This window comes from Electrophorus electricus, assembly GCF_013358815.1.
Source record: "Electrophorus electricus isolate fEleEle1 chromosome 5 unlocalized genomic scaffold, fEleEle1.pri SUPER_5_unloc_3, whole genome shotgun sequence".
Taxonomy (NCBI): domain Eukaryota; kingdom Metazoa; phylum Chordata; class Actinopteri; order Gymnotiformes; family Gymnotidae; genus Electrophorus; species Electrophorus electricus.
Window position 1 is genome coordinate 1 of NW_023336127.1, and position 21,777 is coordinate 21,777.

General features: G+C 41.4%; 1 protein-coding gene across 1 annotated transcript; it reads right to left on the minus strand.

The window, feature by feature from the left end:
* Window positions 1-1,908: 1,908 nt before the first annotated feature.
* On the minus strand, window positions 1,909-19,831 carry LOC118240892 (NLR family CARD domain-containing protein 3-like). Its single transcript, XM_035523438.1, has 8 exons — window positions 19,806-19,831; window positions 19,669-19,723; window positions 19,042-19,246; window positions 16,380-18,183; window positions 14,961-15,131; window positions 7,731-7,904; window positions 2,544-2,590; window positions 1,909-2,453 (listed from the first exon to the last, which is right to left on the minus strand). Exons 1-8 carry the CDS (start codon window positions 19,829-19,831, stop codon window positions 1,909-1,911), a joined length of 3,027 nt encoding a protein of 1,008 aa, XP_035379331.1.
* Window positions 19,832-21,777: the final 1,946 nt, after the last annotated feature.

Genomic DNA, 21,777 nt, shown 5'->3' on the forward strand with positions numbered 1-21,777 from the left:
AAGAAGTGTAGTGTGTGTAAGAGTGTGTGTGAGAGAGGTGTGTGTGTATGTGTGTAAGAGAAAGATACAGGTGTATTTTGTGGTATTGTGTGTGTGTGAGAGAGAGAGGGGTGTGAGAGAGAGAGAGTGTGTGTGTGTGAGTGTGTGTGAGCGAGAGAGGTGTTTTGTGTGTGTCACAGAGAGCTGTACTGTTTGTGTGTGTGAGAGAGGTGTGTGTGAGAGAGAGAGAGAGAGAGAGAGAGACAGGTATATTATGTGTGTGTGTGTGAGAGGCTGTGTGTGTGTGTGTGTGTTTGAGAGAGAGAGAGAGAGAGAGAGAGAGGTATATTATGTGTGTGTGTGTGAGAGGCTGTGTGTGTGTGAGAGACAGGTATAGAGTGCATGTTTGTGTGTGAAAGACATAAAATATGTGTGTGTGTGTGTGTGAGAGAGAGAGATGTACTGTGTGTTTGTGTGTGTGAGAGAGGTGTGTGTTCGTGTGTGTTTATGACAGAGAGAGACAGGTGTAGTGTGTGTAAGAGACAGAGAAAGATGTGTGTATGTGTCAGAAAGAAGTATAGTGTGTGTGAGAGAGAGGTGTGTGTGTGTGTGTGTGTGTGTGTGTGTGTGTGACACAGAGAGATCTACCGCGGGTTTGTGTGTGTGTAAGAGTGTGTGTGAGAGAGAAAGAGAGAGGTGGTGTGTGTGTTCGTGTGTGTGTGTTCGTTCGTGTGTGTGTGTGTGTGTGTGTGTTCATGTGTGTGTGTGAGAGAGAGAGAGAGAGAGAGAGAGAGAGAGGTATATTATGTGTGTGCATGTGAGAGGCTGTGTGTGTATGTGAGAGACGTGTAGAGTGCATGTTTGTGTGTGAAAGACAAAGTATGTGTGTGTGCGTGTAAGAGAGAGAGAGAGGTGGATTGTGTGTGTTTGTGTGAAAGAAGTATATTATGTGTGTGTTACGGAGAGATGTACTGTGTGTTTGTGAGTGAGTGGTGTGTGTGAAAGAGTGGGAGGTATAGAGTGTATGACAGGTGTGTAGCGTGCATGTGTGAGAAAGAAGTGTAGTGTGTGTAAGAGTGTGTGTGAGAGAGGAGTGTATGTGTGTGAGAAAGATACAGGTGTATTTTGTGTGTGTGTGTGTGTGTGTGTGTGTGAGTGAGTGAGAGAGAGAGAGAAAGGTGTTGTGTGTCTGTGTGAGAGAGAGACACACAAAAGAGTGTAGTGTAGTGTAGTGTGTGTGTGTGTGTGTGTGTGTGTGTGTGTGCATGTGTGAAGAGAGAAGTGTAGAGTGTGTTTGTGTGTGAGTGCTGTGTGTGAAAGAGTGAGAGGTATAGAGTATGACAGAGAGAGGTGTGTAGCATGTATGTGTAAGAAAGAAGTGTAGTGTGTGTAAGAGTGTGTGAGAGAGAGGTGTGTATGTGTGTGAGAAAGATACAGGTGTATTTTGATACAGGTGTGGTATTTTGTGTGAGTGAGAGAGAGAGAGAGAGAGAGAGAGAGAGAGAGAGAGAGAGAAAGGTGTTGTGTGTGTGTGTGTCTGTGTGTGCGCATGTGTGAAGAGAGAAGTGTAGAGTGTGTTTGTGTGTGAGAGAAAGAGCAAAGTGTGTGTGTGTGTGTGTGTGTGGCAGAGAGAAAGAGAGAGGTGTGTGTGTATGTGTATGGAAATGTGTGTATTATGATGTCCACTAGTTGTGTGTAGAGGAGTGTGTGTGAGAGATAGGGGTGTATTTTGTGTGTGTGTGCGAGTGCAAGAGTGCGTGCAAGAGAGTTATAGAGTGCGAGTGTGTGTGTGAGAGAAAGAGCAAAGAGTGTGTGTGTTTGTGTGTGTGTGCGTGTGTGTGTATTTTATACTCAGCAGGCATGTGTGTATGATGTTCACCAGTTGTGTGTTTCCCTGCAGAGTCAGGTGTTCCTCCAGGACACAGGAGGCTATTCTACCTCACACACACACACTGAGGAGTTATAATAAACCCAAAACCCTGCATAGAGGGGCTCAGTGAATGTGGAGTGGAATGTGTGTAAGTGTGTGAGTGTGTGTGTGTGAGAGGAGACGCTGTAGAAGGACAGAGTGCCGGCGGGCCAGTCCAGATACACTCCTACTCTGTTGCAGCTGGAGGGGGCAGAGATGTCAGTTCTCTTATTATTGTGCCAGACAGTGTATCTGTTATCAGAGCAGCTCAGCCTCCAGGACTTTAGATTACATCCAAACACACAGTCACTACTGCGTCCTTTCCTCCTGATTCCTTTATATGTCACTGATATATCAGCCCCCCTCCCACTCCACTCAACCTCCCAGTAACAGCGTCCAGTCAGACTCTCTCTACACACAACCTGCTTACAGTAATCAAATCTGTCTGGATGATCAGGATACGACTGCTGCTGCTGCTCCCACACACACGTCACCTTTCTGTTCCCCTCAGACAGAGAGAGACGTGTGTGTGCTGTGTTTGGGTCCAGTGTGAGGTCACACGCATCTGCACACAAGAAGAGACATTAGAGGAGAGATCACAAATACTGTGTGTGTGAGTGTGTGTGTGTGTGAGTACATTACATTTACTTCTTACATTTTCTTAGTCCTGGTTTGATTCTGATCTCCCCTGCGTGCTCCACCCTAAAGAAACACACACACACACACACACACACACACACACACACACACACACACACACACACACACACACACACACACACACACACACACACACACACACACAGATAATAGTTCTGTCTCTCTCTCTCTGTCTCACACAGATAATAGTTCTCTCTCTCTCTATCTCTCTCACACAGATAATAATTCTGTCGCTCTCTCTCTCTGTCTCACACAGATAATAGTTCTGTATCTCTCTCTCACACACACAGATAATAGTTCTGTCTCTCTCTCTGTCTCACACAGATAATAGTTCTGTCTCTCTCTCTCTCTCTCTCTCTCTCTCACACACACAGATAATAGTTCTGTCTCTCTCTCTCTGTGTATGAGAGAGAGAGAGAGAGAGAGACAGAGCTATTATCTGTGTGTGTGAGAGAGAGAGACAGAGCTATTATCTGTGTGTGAGACAGAGAGAGAGAGTGACAGAACAGAGCTATTATCTGTGTGAGAGAGACAGAGAGAGAACTATTATCTGTGTGAGAGAGAGAGAGAGACAGAACTATTATGTGTGAGAGAGAAAGAACTATTATCTGTGTGTGTGTGTGAGAGAGAGAGACAGAACTATTATCTGTGTGTGTGAGAGAGAGAGAGCGAGAGAGACAGAACTATTATCTGTGTGTTTGTGAGAGAGAGAGAACTATGATCTGTGTGAGAGAGAGAGACAGAACTATTATCTGTGTGAGAGAGAGAGAGAGAGAGACAGAACTATTATGTGTGAGAGAAAGAAATATTATCTGTGTGAGAGAGAGAGAGTGAGAGAAACAGAACTATTATCTGTGTGACAGAGAGACAGAACTATTATCTGTGTGAGAGAGAGAGAAAGAGAGAGAGACAGAACTATTATCTGTGTGAGAGAACTATTATCTGTGTGTGTGAGAGAGAGAGAGAGAACTATTATCTATGAGTGAGAGAGAGAGAGACAGAACTATTATCTGTGTGTGAGAGAGAGAGAGACAGAACTATTATCTGTGTGTGTGAGAGAGAGAGAGACAGAACTATTATCTGTGTGTGAGAGAGAGACAGAACTATTATCTGTGTGTTTGTGATAGACAGAACTATGATCTGTGTGAGACAGAGAGAGAGACAGAACTATGATCTGTGTGAGAGAGAGAGAACTATGATCTGTGTGAGAGAGAGTGAGAGAGAGAGAGACAGAACTATTATCTGTGTGAGAGAAATAGAGAGAGACAGAACTATTATCTGAGAGAGAGAGAGACAGAACTATTATCTGTGTGAGAGAGAGAGAGAGAACTATTATCTGTGTGTGAGACAGAGAGACAAAATTTTTATCTATGTGAGACCGAGAGAGAGAACTATTATCTGTGTGTGTAAGAGAGAGAGACAGAACTATTATCTGTGTGAGAGAGAGACAAAATTATCTGTGTGAGACCGAGAGAGAGAGAGAGAGAGAGAACTATTATCTGTGTGTGAGACAGAGAAACAAAATTATTATCTGAGACCGAGAGAGAGAGAGAACTATTTTCTGTGTGTTAACTCTCACACACAGATAATAGTTCTGTCTCTCTCTCTCTCTCTCTCTCTCTCTCACACACACACACAGATAATAGTTCTCTCTCTCTCTCGGTCTCACACAGATAATTTTGTCTCTCTCTCACACAGATAATAGTTCTGCCTCTCTCTCTCTCTCACATACAGATAATAGTTCTCTCTCTCTCTCTCTCTCTCTCTCTCACACACAGATAATAGTTCTGGCTCTCTCTCTCTCACATGGATAATATTTCTGTCTCTCTCTCTGTCTCACACAGATAATAGTTCTGTCTCTCTCTCTCTCAGATAATAGTTCTGTCTCTCTATCACAAACACACAGATAATAGTTCTGTCTCTCTTTCTCTGTCTAACACACAATAGTTCTGCTACTCTCTCTCTCTCCTTCTCTCTTTCTCTCTCTCTCACACAGATAATAGTTCTGTTTCTCTCTATTTCTCTCTCACACAGATAATAGTTCTCTCTCTCTCACACAGATAATAGTTCTGTCTCTCTCTCTATTTCTCTCTCACACACAGATAATAGTTCTCTCTCTCACACAGATTGTAGTTCTGTCTCTCTATCACAAACACACAGATAATAGTTCTGCCTCTCTCTCTCTCTCACACACATAATAGTTCTGTCGCTCTTTCTCTCACTCGCACAGATAATAGTTCTGCCTCTCTCTCTCTCTCTCACATACAGATAATAGTTCTCTCTCTCTCTCTCTCTCTCTCTCTCTCTCTCTCTCTGTGTCTCACACACAGATAATAGTTCTGTCTCTCTCTGTCTCACACACAGATAATAGTTGTTTCTCTCTCTCTCTCTCTCTCACACACACACACACAGAGATAATAGTTCTCTCTCTCACACACAGGTAATAGTTGTGTTTCTCTCTCTCTTTCTCTCTCACACACAGTTATTTGTTCTCTCTCTCTCACAGTTATTTGTTCTCTCACACAGTTATTAGTTCTCTCTCTCTCTCTCTCTGTCTCACACAGATAATAGTTCTGTCTATCTCTTTCTCTCTCTCTCACACACAGATAATAGTTCCGTCTCTCTCTCGCGCTCTCTCTCTCTCTCACACACAGATAATAGTTCTGTCTCTCTCTCTCTCTCTCTCTCACACACACACAGATAATAGTTCTGTCTCTCTCTCTCTCTCTCTCTCCCTCTCTCACACACACAGATAATAGTTCTGTCTCTCTCTCACATAAACACACACAGATAATAGTTCTGTCTCTCTCTCACACAAACACACACAGATAATAGTTATCGCTCTCTCTCTCCATTTCAGACACACACATCGTTCTGGGCATTGAGAGTTCTGGTAAACTGGGATGTGATGATGCTGTCACTTCACCTCTCTTTTGTCTCTCTAGTTAGTTGACTGAGAGCGGCGGAGTGTTGATCATGCCTGTTGTTCCTTTTAGCTGTGCTGCCACAGCTATTTCTGCCACAGTCCATCTTTGCACATCATAGTTTCCTAATTTACACACCCTCTACCTGGACATGTCTAATAATCTAGTCTCTCTGTCTGCTGAGGTTCACCTACCCCTGATGTCATGACGTTACTGTCTCAGCTGCCATGGCTCCTCCCACCACCCCATGATGCCCCCCACACCTCCACCCCACACAGCTACTTCCCCGCTGCCCTTCATGGATGATCTCATACAGGAAGAGTTTCGGTCATGTGCACACCGTCGGGACCAGACTAGGACTTCTAGAAAACCACACTAGACATTAATTGCTTATTGTTCCATATTTCTTTATTTATTTTTCTCCATCTCACTACTTATTATTCTTATCCTAATTGTCTATATTCTTACTACTATAATGTCCGTTATTGTCCAGAGGACCCCACCAGTTTACAGCCCACCAGAACCAGTGCACTGAAGACACTGTCAGCACTGACATCCACACGTCTCTCACACATCTGGAGGACATGGACAGTTATGCTCCAGTGCTGTTCACTGATTACAGCTCAGCAGTCAACACAGTCACCCCAACCAAACTGACTGAAACACTCACCACTGGACTCACACCCTCCTTCTGTAAATGGGGGCTGAACTTTCTAACAGACAGAATCAGTCAGTCAGAACTGGCAATGTACATCCAGCACAAGGACTGAACACTGGGACCCCCCAGGACTGTGTGGCCACCCAGTACAACACCAGCATCATCAAACTGGTTTGACTGATCACTGGATGAGACAGCATACAGGAGGGAGGTGACAGACATGGTGACATGACAACAATCTCTCCCTGAATGCAGACAAGACCAAGAAGATGATTGTTGACCCAAGGAGGAAGGAGGAGCAACAGCACACACCACTACAGACAGGAGAGATGGAGGTGAACTCCTTCACCTTCCTGGAGTTCACATCAGTGAGGAGCTCACCTGGACCTACAACACACACCACATCAGTGAGGACCTCACCTGGTCCTACAACACACACCACATCAGTGAGGACCTCACCTGGACCTACAACACACACCACATCAGTGAGGACCTCACCTGGACCTACAACACACAACGCATCAGTGAGGACCTCACCTGGACCTACAACACACAACGCATCAGTGAGGACCTCACCTGGACCTACAAGACACACAACGCATCAGTGAGGACCTCACCTGGACCTACAAGACACACAACGCATCAGTGAGGACCTCACCTGGTCCTACAACAAACAACGCATCAGTGAGGACCTCACCTGGTCCTACAACAAACAACGCATCAGTGAGGACCTCACCTGGTCCTACAACAAACACCACATCAGTGAGGACCTCACCTGGACCTACAACACACACCCCACATCAGTGAGGACCTCACCTGGACCTACAACACCCCCCCCACATCATAAAGAAATCCCAACAGTATCTGCTGTGTCCTCTGTTTATGTATGATACACAGCATGACCTGAAGGTTAACACTCTCCTGACATCAGAACTCTGAAAATGTTCAGCTCTTGTTCACAGTTTTATTGACAACAGGAGGAAACGTGAAACTGAATCACATGAAAGACAAATCAACAACAAGCCAGCCACAACACGTACTGATATACACAACACACAATGCAGCAAACTTCACAGAGAATAACATTATCCACCAAATAATGATCTGTGATTACAAATAACAATGCAATAAACTACACACAACCACAATGTTTTCAAAAGGTATGAGATGTACGCAGACAACTGCATTAGAACGGCTATAATAACTACAATAACTAGAACTCTTGGAGTTGTATTCTCTCACTCTACAATTGCTACACACATGAACCGACTCGCTGCTACTGACACCCTGTGGTTCATAAATGAATTACAACTAACCTCAAAAAATGGAACAGAGTTTATAAACTGCTGACAGAACAGCATCTGTACTTCCTGAGGAGGCTGAGGAAATGTAGCATGTCAACTAAAACTCAGCAGTTCCTACAGGAGAATGATGGAGAGTGAACTCACCAGCCACCACAGTATGATATGGGAACTGCACTACTCAGGAATGGAAGACTCAGTTTTCAGTATTTTCTCATTCTCACTCTTTCATAAACACACACAGAAATACACACGTGCACACACACACATACACGTAAGCACACACTAACGTTCCATACCTGAGAGTGTCCAGTCTGCAGTGGGGATCCTCCAGTCTAGCAGAGAGCAGCTTCACTCCTGACTCTCCTGGGTGGTTGTACGTCAGGTCCAGTTCTTTCAGGTGGGAGGGGTTTGACCTCAGAGCTGAAGCCAGAGAAGAACAGCCTTCCTCTGTGACCAAACAACCAGACAGTCTGCAGAAAGGAGGGAAACAGGTAGAGAGAGACAGAGAGTGAGATGCACTTCCAGAGCAGCCTGCATGGAGCAGCTAGAGAGGCTGGTAACTGTAGTTGGAGGTTCCTCCACGCTCATCTCTCTCTGGCGTCCTCCATGGCAGATGGTTTTGTTCACTCTTCTTCAGATTGCTGCTGTCTGTGTTTATTTTAGCTCTTATTTTTATTCAGCCCTTCAGAACTCTAGTGCACTATTAAACTACATCAGAAGAACCCTAAAGCTGGACTTACACTGTGTGATTTCAGTGGTCTTATAAGACTGTTACATGTCAGACTGTATGAGATGATGCCAGTAAAATCTTGGCAGAATTCTGCATCTGGCTGTGATAACAGGAGTTAAAACACTGTCACATTTCTGTGACTCAGAGAGAAAGTCTAAGAATCCTAAGCGATGCATACTTTTTTTTGGAAGTTGCAAAGCTGATGCCAGACTTTCACAAGTGTTTTCCTCAAGATTACAGATAGCTAGACTGCAAGTAGATACAACAGATATCACAATATACCCTACAGTAGATACAACAGATAACACAATATACCCTACAGTAGATAGAACAGACCTTACAATATACCCTACAGTAGATACAACAGATATCACAATATACCCTACAGTAGATACAACAAATATCACAATATACCCTACAGTAGATAGAACAGACCTTACAATATACCCTACAGTAGATACAACAGATATCACAATATACCCTACAGTAGATAGAACAGACATTACAATATACCCTACAGTAGATACAACAGATATCACAATATACCCTACAGTAGATACAATATTACAATATACACTACAGTAGATACAACAGATATCAAAACATACTCCATAGTATATAGTATAGTGGAATTATTTTGTCATTATGGGAATATCTCTGAGAAATAGATATCCAAAATCAGCATATTGTAAATGAGTACATGAATTCCCCTAATGGTAGTATGACTTTAATATGGGATTATTAAACTTCCGCGTGCTGTCTGGACAGCAGAGTCCCTCGCAGTCTTCAAACACAGACTGAAGATCCATCTGTTTGTGGAATATTTAAATGACCACTGAACCTGCTCCTATGTTGACTAACTGAAACTCTAGTACTTATTGTAGGGTGTTGTTTATTACTCTGATGTTGACTGCTATGTTGACTAACTCTAGTACTTATTGTTTATTACTGATGTTGGCTGCTCCTATGTTGACTAACTCTAGTACTTATTGTTTATTACTGATGTTGGCTGCTCCTATGTTGAATAACTCTAGTACTTATTGTTTACTACCCTGACTGCTCCTATGTTGACTAACTCTAGTACTTATTGTTTATTACTGATGTTGACTGCTCCTATGTTGACTAACTCTAGTACTTATTGTTTATTACTGATGTTGGCTGCTCCTATGTTGAATAACTCTAGTACTTGTTTACTACCCTGATGTTGACTGCTCCTATGTTGACTAACTCTAGTACTTATTGTTTACTACCCTGACTGCTCCTATGTTGACTAACTCTAGTACTTGTTTATTACTCTGATGTTGACTGCTCCTGTGTTGACTAACTCTAGTACTTGTTTATTACTCTGTTGACTGCTCCTGTGTTGACTAACTCTAGTACTTATTGTTTATTGCACTGATTGTCTGTTATACAGCTTAAATGTATTTTGTACTTCTAGACATTAGCATTGATCCCTGTATTTCAACAGTATTCTAGTTCATTGGTATCTTGCACTCTAACCTACTTTACTGGCTAGGATCTGTTCTATGAGGAAATGACAAAGCACTTTTCTTTGTTCTGGATAAGTCGTTCTGGATAAGAGCATCTGCCAAATGCTGTAAAAGTAAATATAAATGTACTCATGTGGTCATGGAACTGTCTTGGCTTTATGGGACATTTCTGAGAAATAGATATCCAAATCAACCTGAATGAAATGAGTAGATGAATTCACCCAAAGGTATTATTATTTTAATAGGAGTTTATGAAAAATAGTAGAGTGAAATCTGTCCAAACTTACTCTGCAAATTCAGTCTATACAAAATGAGTGCATTATTTCACCTAAAGGTAGTTTGACTTTAATATGGATTTATGAACATTGTACAGTGAGTGTCCAAACTTACTCTGCTAATAGTCAAGGGCTTCTACTCACATGTGGTAGTGGAACTGTTTTTGCATTTTGTTAAAATTCAGAAAAATATGTAAAACTTCAATATAGATTTATTCATGATCTGGTGATGACCAAGGGCCACCATTCAATTGGCAGTGGAATATTTCACCCCTGGAGTTCCCCTGCCCTGCACAATTGCCACATTTCACTAGTGATAACCCCTGTTTCAGCTGGCCGTCAAGATCTATAATAACCTTCTGAGAAACATTATGTAGAAAAAGCATTTTCCACAATGCTTATTAAGATGTATATTTCTTATTAAGAAATATATTACCAATTGTGTTTAATGTAATTATGCAATTAATCTAGTTCAATCAAGTAAACTGTATTTTGTACTTTTAAATGTAGTAAACGTGCATGTCCTTCAAAGCTCTTAAAAATACGCAAGTCTGTTTCTTTGCTTAGGAAGAGTTAGATTGCGGTGAGCAGCGAAATACCGTAAAATCACGCATATAGGCGCAATGAATTTAAAGCGCGGATGACTTGACCGTGAATCGCTAAAGCGCGGATAGCGTGATCGCGGTTGTAACCTAGTGACCACCTGTAACCTAGTAACCACCTGTAACCTAGCTACAAGGTTTAAATGTGTTTAAACTGATGTAGGGGACCTACTGATTAATACACAGCTGTACTTCATGAACACCAGATGTTATAAATCACATCCCCGTCAAATCTCCCGTCACACCCGCACCCTCCTCCCTCCTGCTCGCAACTACGTGAACATCCAACCGCATTTCTCCAAAAGACTTTAACTTGATTGTTGCAAAGACAAGAAGTCCAATCCAATCTTGCTTATTGACGGTTTGGTCAAATTGTTGAGACTGTTAGCTGGTTAGATATCTGTGCTGAACAGTAAACAACTAAACAAATCAACATAGCTAGACTTTCTTTGCTAACATTACCTAGTTAGCTGTTAGCCATGATTGACGATCAGAGATTCAGTGAAAAAATCTTACAGGCTTTGTCTGTCTGTCTTAGTCCATCTACTTTTACTTTTTGTCTGTCCCTTTCTGGTATTTTCCTTTTCTCTTGGAAATCACCATAGCAGCAAATATCCTCCAATTCCAGTTTGAGATTTTCTGTCATTTTCATGATCCACTACAGTTCTCTTCACCTCAGTAAGTTAAAACAGCTCCTCTGATGCTATTGGCCACTGTAATGACGTCATTCAATATTCTGCTGCCCCGGCTGTCCTACCACATATGTGATTGGATAAAATTACTGTCACTCAAATTGAGAAACGTCACATATTTTCCTGTTACTGCTGGATACAAGTGTTTCTTGGATATTCATGTTACTACCTTTATTTTTTACAAATTTGTGGACTGTTTTTACTGTACCTATTGACATTTTTTGATACGTCAACATAGACTTCCTAAAAACACAAGGGCAACAATCACAAGGTTATTACTGTATTTCTAGACCAAACTGTTTTCTGCTGTTTCGTGTGCTCTCAGTTTTAGTTGAGAAAAATATTAGGAACATTATCTTCACTACATATAATGGTGTTATACTGTTTCTGACCATTCTGGTGCCCTACACACACCCAAACACACCCTGCTGCTACCACACTACAGTTACAGTGAAACTACAAACACTCCATAACTGCAGCCTGATAAGATTTAATAGACAGACTGAACTCAGGCATGCTAATAGAACACAGATTTGTACCTTCAGTTTCCAGAGTTGGCTCTGTCCTAGAACAACTCCCCCAGGTCATTGTGCCAGTGTTGGGTAGCGTAGTCTATTGTGTGGCTGTGTGTATCAACATAAAAGATCATGGGTGTAGAAGATTACTGTACATTCACTGAGTGGATTTGAACTTGTTACATCTACTACTGTATTTTCTTTTCCCTCTTCTGGTTTATGTGTAATGAAGACATGTTTGGGGTGGAGCAGGTGTTGGGTTTGGTTTTTATTCTGGCTTATACTCCCCATAGAGATAGATGGCATGTTTGTAGATCTCTATCACTTTTTAGTAATAATGGTTTGTGCTCAGAATAAAGTGTCTGTTGTGGTCTCTCCCCCTACACTGGTACATAACAGAGATGTATAAAGGTTGGTATCTCTCTCTAATCATCTGCAGCTGAAATAACCAGCAACTGAAGATGGCTGCCTCCAACACTCCTTTACCATTTATCAAACACTGTAAGATAATACTGATGATTTTCTTCATAATTTGTGAACCCTAAAGACAGCCATGTTACTATAATGTGTGGGATGTAGCCTGGACACATAGTTTCTATTTCCCACACACACAAACTCACAGATAATAGTTCTCTCTCTCACACACACAAATAGATCTGTCTGTCTCTCGCTTCTCTCTATTTCACACACACACAAACTCACAGATAATAGTTCTGTCTCACACACAAATAATAGATCTGTCTCTCTCTCGCTCTCGCTCTCGCTCTCTCTCTCTCTCTCTCTTTCTCACACACACACACACACACACACACACACACACACACACGTTTCAATTGAGGTGAAGCATTATAAACAGTAAATGAAACATACTTGTGTCAATCTGTATAATAAATAAGATTTCAAACAGTAGTCATATTGGCCCTGAACTAAACAGTGTGAGGTCTGGTTTACTGTGTATATACAGTAGTTATATTGGCCCTGAACTAAACAGTGCGAGGTCTGGTTTACTGTGTATAAACAGTAGTCATATTGGTCCTGAACTAAACAGTGTGAGGTCTGGTTTACTGTGTATAAACAGTAGTCATATTGGCCCTGAACTAAACAGTGTGAGGTCTGGTTTACTGTGTATAAACAGTAGTCATATTGACCCTGAACTAAACTGTGAGGTCTGATTTACTGGCTGGCAAATCATTTTAGCACCAAATGTCCAGTTGAGGCCTGCAGAACATATTTATTGGGGGGACAGATGGGACCAGTGAACATCTTGTGGTGACACATTAAAATGGCCTTACAGCACAGAGGAATTTCAGGGTACACAAGTTAAGTGTATAATAAACTAAATACATACTGTTTAATTCCTTATCAGATTAAGACATTCACATGAGGTCAGTCAGGGAGTCATTAATTAACCCATAAGATTACAATTTGAATGAATCATCACCAATAAATCAAGGGTGTGGGTTACATAAACATAAATATTATTACCTGAGAAAGGTTTCATTTCTGTCAGCACTTAATATTTTATATCACTTTACAAGTATCTCCATTCTTTGATTCATCCCCTCGAAAAAGGTTGTATTTCAAGATTCCAAAAACTCTGTGTGTGGTTATAATTCTATATTTAGTTATAATTCTATATTTAGTTATAATTCTACAAGTGGTTATAATTCTGCGTGTGGTTATATTGCTACATTTGGTTATAATTCTACACGTGATTATAATTCTACGTGTGGTTATAGTTCTACGTGTGGTTATAATTCTCAGTGCATCTGAATTATGTAGTATCAAATGATGAATTATGGGTGCAGAAATGTCTGATCTAAAGTTCTGATGTAATACAAAACACCACACATGCTATGCACCACACACACACACACACACACACACACACACACACACACACACACACACACACACACACACACTTCACTCCTTCTCTCCTCCTAATCTCCTGATTACTGATTACTGTGTCTTGTGTGTCTTTCTTTATCTCTTGTAATTAAGTCCACAGGTTCACTCGTCCAGCGCTGAACATTGTTCCTCACTACTGTGTTCAGATGTCCTGAGTTTACTGTCAGCTGTCTGCTCAGTTTCTCTCTCTGCTGACTCCACGTCTTCTACCATCACTGTTCTATTTTAGTTTGATGTCTCTGGCTTGATGAAAAAATTAGCAGCCAACATTCACTCCTAAGTCAAGCTAATATGACGTTAGTGTGAGGTATCTAGGTGTCGTAACCAACATTATACTGTAACTTGGCAAGCTTAAGGTTACTAATATTAGCCAGCTACATGTTTCATAAAAACACCCATGGAGAGAGATCACAGGTTTATCTTAAGGAATAACCAATAAACCTTTCAGTTCTATTGAATGAATATTAACTTGTTGCGTTCTTTCCTCCAGCATGGCTGTCAGTTCAGCTCATCTCAACATGTGTTGAACACACGGTGTAAATCATAATGAGAACAGGGTCTCCCACCCAAATACACAAGGGAATCATGTGTGCTTGTAAGTGTCCTGTAATTTGTCCAGAACCTCAATGGTTCAGCTTTAAATGTTTTAATTAAGATTTTTAAGGGCTTTTATTTGCAGAGAGATTAGAATGGACTGATGTTACAATGTTTTCCATACATAAACTAGATAAATTCATTCAGTGAAAATCTTACATTAGAACGCTTCATTTTACAACACTGTTGTTGGAGTTTCTGAATATATTCATCCTGTAAGACATTTTGCTAAATGTCTGCGCTCAGATGACCAAAAATGCAGCTTGTGGACAAAATGCCAAAGTGCCTAGTTGAAGCAGCATTGTAATAAATACAAATGTATATGTGGACAAGGACTCATCTGTGTCTCCTCTTTACAATGTTATATTTCTCTTATAGACGGACTACAGGAGCCCACCCTCTGGACTGATGAGTGCGGATGAGTCTCTGGCGAACGAGCTGAATACATTCTTCGCTCGCTTCGAGGCTACATCTGCTCATGCATCACAGATGTAACTCTTTGTCTCCACAGTGTGGTCATTTAATGAAATGCAGTGAGGTTTCAACAGAAAATATTTAGAAATATTTAGAGAAGAGAACTTTATAATATAAAAGTGTATATTTCCTTGCATTGCCTTGCCTGGCAATGTTTGTTTAATACTGTACTATAAGGGAGTTGACACTGACCTTTTTAAAATGGCTCTTTATTTACATTCAAAATAGTCACAGAAAACTCACCTGAGAATCTCCACTTTACAGTGTGAACTCTTCAGTCCAGCACAGAGCTGCTCCACTCCTGAATTCTGCAGGTCATTATTATTCATCTCCAGCTCTCTCAGTGAGTTTTCTGTTTGTAGAACTGATGTGAGAGATTTGCAAGACTCTTCTGTGAGACCACAGCCAGATAGTCTGTAAAATATTTAATACATTAAATAATGTAGTTCAGTCAGAGGATGATGAATTAAAAGATCTGAACTGCTAATGAAAATGTAAAGAAGAGCTTGAAAGGTCTGGAACACACTGATACATTTTCAGCCTTTTAATTTTACAAACACAGCAACATTTCAACACTACTGTGTCTTCATCAAAGACAAAATGGACAAAGACATGACAAATAACATTCATTAGCAAACAAAGACAGGTCACCAAATAATGGATGGTTGGTCTGCAGACCACAACAGTCAGTCAGGTCTGCTGTTGACATGAAATGTGTCCCTGGAGTTTGTCCTTCATGGACTGTATGTGTGCAGTAAAATACTGGGGAGAGGAGGACGGTTCACATGTTTCAGTTGGATCAGAACTGACTCACTTCTCCTGCACTGCTTGTGTGAGGACTCAAGGACATCTGACTTTTTGTACAAAAGAACTGATATGGTCAGTTTTACAACTGTGCTTACATGCATTTGAGTAGAGCCAAATACTAACACTTTCTGAAATTCATGAAAAAACTTTAAACTGATCAGACAATTTATGCTGATTATATGATTTGTAAAGAAAAGCATTGTATTAAACTTGAGAGAAATGCAAAACAATCATTTTCACTAGTGGTCTGAGATATTGTGTGTACACACTGGTCATGCTCATCCTTATACACTTTTCTCTGTATTGGTCAGTAGTGGTTGAACTGTAATGTTGGTCAGAAAGCTGAACTGATAGTTCATATTTAAACCCTTTTGTATGTTACACTGTGTGCTGTGGTGTGTGTGTGTGCGTGCATGCGTGCGTGTGTACACACTGATAGTTCGTACTTGAACACTTCTGTATGTTACACCGCAGCACATTTTCTGTCTGTTTCACTAAGAGTGTGAACTATAAACACTGTTGGCACTGTTGTAAATGTAGGACCATTCTCAACACACAGACACACAACTACCCATGACATCAAATATCATTTAACCATCATTAATACATTTAGACTAATGAATCACTGGACAGTGTTACTACATTCCAATGTTCCACAACTTTATGGTTTAACTTAAGCACCTGGTGTTGGAGCCTTCAATCACCTACATGTGCTTTAATGTAGGATCTCTCTATCCTGCTCTCTCTCTAATGTTCTCTCTCACTCTCCTTTTAATTTTTCACAGAAGACCTTCTGAGTCAAGAACATCCACTGCCTGCTACACCCACTGTTCATCTCTAAATGAAAATACTCACATGGCTTTTCTGGATGCTTTGACCACTGGCAGCAGTCTCAGTAGACATTCCTCTGATGGGTCATATTTCCTCAGGTCAAACTCATCCAGGTCCTCTTCTGAGTTCAGCAACACAAACACCAGAGCTGACCACTGAGCAGGAGACAGTCTGGCTCCATGGAGACTACTGTTACCTCCTCTGCTCAGGTATGTTTGGACTTCCTGCACTAGAGAATGATCATTCAGTTCATTCAGACAGTGGAACAGATTGATGGATTTCTCTGTAGAGGGACTGTCACTGATCTTCTCCTTGATGTACTTGACTGTTTCCTCTTTGCTGGGAGAGCTGCTTCCTGTCTCTGTCAGTAGGCCTCGTAAGAGAGTCTGATTGGACTCCAGTGAGAGACCCAGAAGGAAGCGGAGGAAAAGGTCCAGGTGTCCATTTTGACTCTGTAAGGCCTTGTCCACTGCAATGTTGAGGAAGACAGACATTGGGGTTTTGAAAATACTGAAAAATCCAGGGTGTTTCTGTTGCAGCACATTGGTGTTGGTGGAGATGAAGGAAATAAACACATATAAAGCAGCCAGAAACTCCTGAACACTCAGATGTACAAAGCTGAACACCTTCCCCAGCTGTAGCTCAAACTCCTCTCTGAAGATCTGAGTGCACATTCCTGAATACACTGTCATTTCTCTGACATCAATGCCACTGTTTCTCAGGTCTTCCTCATAGAAGATCAGGTTGCCTTTTTCTAGCTGTTGGAGAGCCAGTTTTCCCAGTGCCAAAACATGTTTTCTCATGTGACGTGGGTGAGTGGGACCTTTTTGTCCTTTCATACTTCGTCCATACTTTTGATCCTTGTGTCTGAGCTGAAAGATCAGGAAGTGTGTGAACATCTGAGTCAGAGTCTTGGGGATCTCTCCACTCTCTGCTTCACCCAACATTCTCTCTAAAACAGTGGATGCAATCCAACAGAAGACTGGAATGTGGCACATGATGTAGAGGCTTTTTGACGACTTCATGTGTGTGATGATTCTATTGGCCAGGCCCTGATCACTGATTCTCTTCCTGAAATATTCCTCTTTCTGTGGTTCACTGAACCCTCTTACCTCTGTTACCTGGTCAACACACTCAGGAGGGATCTGATTGGCTGCTGCTGGTCGAGAGGTTATCCAGAGGAGAGCAGAGGGAAGCAGATTCCCCTTGATGAGGTTTGTCAGCAGCACATCAACTGAGGTTGACTCTGTTACATCCCTCAATCTCTCATTGTTCTGGAAACCTAGAGGAAGTCTACACTCATCCAAACCATCAAAGATGAGCAGAATTTTGTAGCTGGTATAATGTTTAGGTTTTAATTCACATGTTTCTGGGAAAAAGCGATGAAGAAGCTCCACCAGACTGAACTTTTTCTCCTTCATCAAATTCAGCTCCCTAAAAGGAAGTGGGAATATGAAGAGAACATCCTGATTTACATTTCCTTCAGACCAGTCCAGAAGGAATTTCTGCACAGAGACTGTTTTGCCAATTCCAGCCACTCCTTTAGTCAGCACAGTTCTGATGGCTTTGTCTTGTCCTGGTAAGGGTCTAAAGATGTCACTGCATTTGATGGGTGTCTCCTGTGTTGCTGGTCTCCTGGATGCTGCCTCAATCTGTCTCACCTCATGTTCATTACTGACCTCTCCACTCCCTCCCTCTGTGATGTAGAGCTCTGTGTAGATCTCATTCAGAAGTGTTGTGGTTCCCTGTTGTGAGATTCCTTCATGAATCTTCTGACATTTGTCCCTCAGTTTGGATTTGAGCTTTCTGTGGCAAGCAGGGGCCAGTTCTGATAAAAGAGGAAGACAACAGAACACATGCTAATCTCTTTTAGATTCATTCATAAGACTCATTACAGGAGTTACAGGAAAAGAGATAAACAGATTGTTATAAATAGATTGTTTATTCCTGCTAGATTGGGCATGAAACGTCCAGTGGTAAATTTTAGTCAATTCAGGGACTGACAGCCTTAGATTTCAAGATTTCAATGGACATTGTATTATACATTATTTTGTTGATAATATTTACTGGTTATTAATAACACTGAATGGTCAGTAGTTAAAAACCAGCTAAGGTTCCACCACACACACAAGGAGTGTGGGGGGAAACAACCTGTGATCTGTGAGATAGGACCTGTGTTCCAATCTCAGTTACAAAGAATAAAGTGACACTTTATTTTAAGTGATCCTTTTAACATTAAATAGTGTCTGACCACTTGAACTATTCCACTTTTGAGTAAACTTGATTGCAATTGTATCCAAACTCTCATATGATTCATTCATTAACATATACTTGGATACTTGGGGGGGGGGGGGGGTGTATGTGGACATAGAAAAAAAAATCTGCCAGTGATTTGTGGTCAAATCTCATTGGTCAAATTAAATCTCAACCCTAAAGAATAACAATGTATCGGCAAAACCTCAGCATTCTGCAAACACATGACACATAGTCCAGCAGTTAATGTACTGTACCAACAATCAGAAGGTTGTCAGTTCAAGCCCCACCACTGCAAAGCTGCCACTGTTGGGCATATGAGCAAGACCATTAACCCTCAATTGCTTGAATTGTACTCACAATTGTAAGTATTTATTTTCCTTCATTAAAAGCACCTGCTAAATGTAATAATGTCATGACCCAGAACTCTTACTGGTTAGTAGTGTGTTAGCGAGGTCTGTCTGGTTCATCTTCCTCAGGACGTGCAGTGTGATCTCCAGCGCCCCCTCTCTGACACTGCTCTGATCCTCCTCATCCTCCACCTGTCTCTCAGTGCATGCTGGGTAATCTGAGCTCAGTAGATTCTTAAATCTCTTCAGCTCATTCTTCACCAGAGAGATGATTTTGTCCTCCAGCTCCTGAATAAACAGTATCAGTAAAACTAGTGTCATATACAGATCTTTTTAACACAGGATAATCAATTAAACAGAAGAGAGGACTGAACTGAGTGGGATTGGGTGGTCATGTGCACATTATGGTTTATAAAAGAACATAAGCATCACATTAACTGAGCTGTATCTTAAAGTTTAAATGTTAGTTAATTTTATAAAGTTAGAACAGTTTGTGAAGTTTGAGTTTCGTTCATTATCAGTTAAATTACAAACAGCCATTAAAGTAAAGCATGAACCAGTAAACCACAGAGTCTCATCATGATCTATGATCCAAACACACTCTAATAATAAAGACCCTTCCCTCCTCACACACACACACACACACACACACACACACACACACACACACACACACACACACACACACACACACACACACACTTACACACCTTAAACACTGACTCCAGCTTTTCTTTAAAAATTTTTAGAGGCGTCTTCTGGTCACTGTGGACAAACAAATCAAAGACTTTAATGGATAATCTACAGTTTATAAACATGAATCCAAGTTAAATTCATGGTTGTGTACATGATACTGATGATGATGTGATACATGGCTTCAACCCAAACACTGTACTGACAGTAGTGCAGAATAACCAGAGAAGCTTCCCCTGGCCCTCACTCTGGTGATGTAGAATAATGTTTATGTGAATGGTGCTTCACCGGTTACTGGGAAATGAACACAAGAAAATGAACACTGGAACATAAACAATTATATGCACCCCATCCACACAGAACAGAGGGCACCAGAACACACACAGAGAGAGAGAGAGAGAGAGAGAGAGAGAGAGAGAGAGAGAGAGAGAGAAAGAGAGAGGCTATGGGGCAGCAGGCAGGATAATCAGGGGTGTGAAGCCTGACAGGCTGTGTCCATGGTGGACACTATCAGAATTATCAGATACTGACCAAGAACCAGGGTGAGGGTTAATAAAGAAAGCTGTTACTCTAACAGTTCTGTGTGTGTGTGTGTGTGTGTGTGTGTGTGTGTGTGTGTAAGACATTATTCTAATTTCCAAAGATTGGGTGTATTGTATTTATATTCTGTGTCCCAAACCTGTTAGGTAATACCTGTTAGTGTTCATGCTGGAATCCTTCTCTCTGTAATAGATGAGTAAAGTGTTTTCTCTGGTCTAGATGGTGGTGTGATTCTGGAGAGTTTTGTCCATCCTGTGACTGAGGGAGATCCTCTGACTCTACACTGTTTACTTCACCCCACTATCACATCACACCTCACAGCTGATTTATATAAAGATGGATCACTCATCCAGACCCAGACTGCAGGAGAAATGACCATCCATACTGTCTCAAAGTCAGATGAGGGTGTCTACTACTGTAAACACCCAGAGAGAGTCACCACAAAGCTGGGTCTCAGGGGTGAATTTAAATGTAAACAGTGAATTTAAATGTTTCTTAACAACCAATTTAAAAGACAGAATAGATCAAACATGTAACAAATCATTTTGTGATTCATGTGCTTTGTTCAGTTCCCATGAGATCAGCTGGTGATTCCTCCTCTCTTGGCCTGGTTGGTTTAGCTGTGGGACTGCATTTGGTCCTGTTCCTCATCTTACTGACCCTGCTATGGTGCTACAAAACCAACACAGGTCTGAGATCAGCTGCGGATCATTTATGAATACTTTAAATGTTATGTGTTCGTATGATACACATCATGAAACCTGTTTACAGTATTAAACACATTTCGTTTATTTCCATGTTGCCCTGGTGCAGAATCTCTGTGTCGCTGTACTGGGAACCAGTCAGACATCAATCAGACATCAGATCAGACCCAGAGAGAGTCAGGAGGTGAGGGGTGTCAGTCACACCACTGCACACTGCTCAGACCATGAACCACTAACAACTTTCCTTATTAACAAGTAAAGCTTTAACTTCTCTAAGCAAATTTAACTCATCTTTTCATCATCTCTCATCTTTTCATTTTTGTGATTTGTTCCATACTGTGTCCAATAATCTTTCAGTTTGGTAGTTATGATTCATTTTTCTTTTAAAGCCAAAAACTGCCCACATATGTGACAGATGTTAGGGTTTCTAAAGATCAAATCATTCTTTAAAAACATTTTTTGACTGACTTCTTCTTTTGTGATGGTTTTGAACAGTAGGAGATGGGAAATGATTCCTGCAGATTGTGTCAGTGAGGCTGTACCATCTTTGTGGTTAGAAATGTGAAGGAATGTTCCTTCCCTCTGACATTGTGTGGTATGGCTGGGGGTCTCCAGTACCACAGACTCCACAATAAAGTTACACGCCTGGCTGGAGTTAACTGATATGGGATACTAGCTAAATTTCCCCTTTCTGCAATGTCTCTATTACCCCAGTCTGTCTGTGTCCTGTGTGGTTCTTTATTGCCCCAGTCTGTCTGTGTCCCGTGTGGTTCTTTATTGCCCCAGTCTGTCTGTGTCCCGTGTGGTTCTTTATTGCCCCAGACGGTCTGCGTCCCGTGTGGTTCTTTATTACCCCGGTCGGTCTGCGTCTTGTGCGGCTCT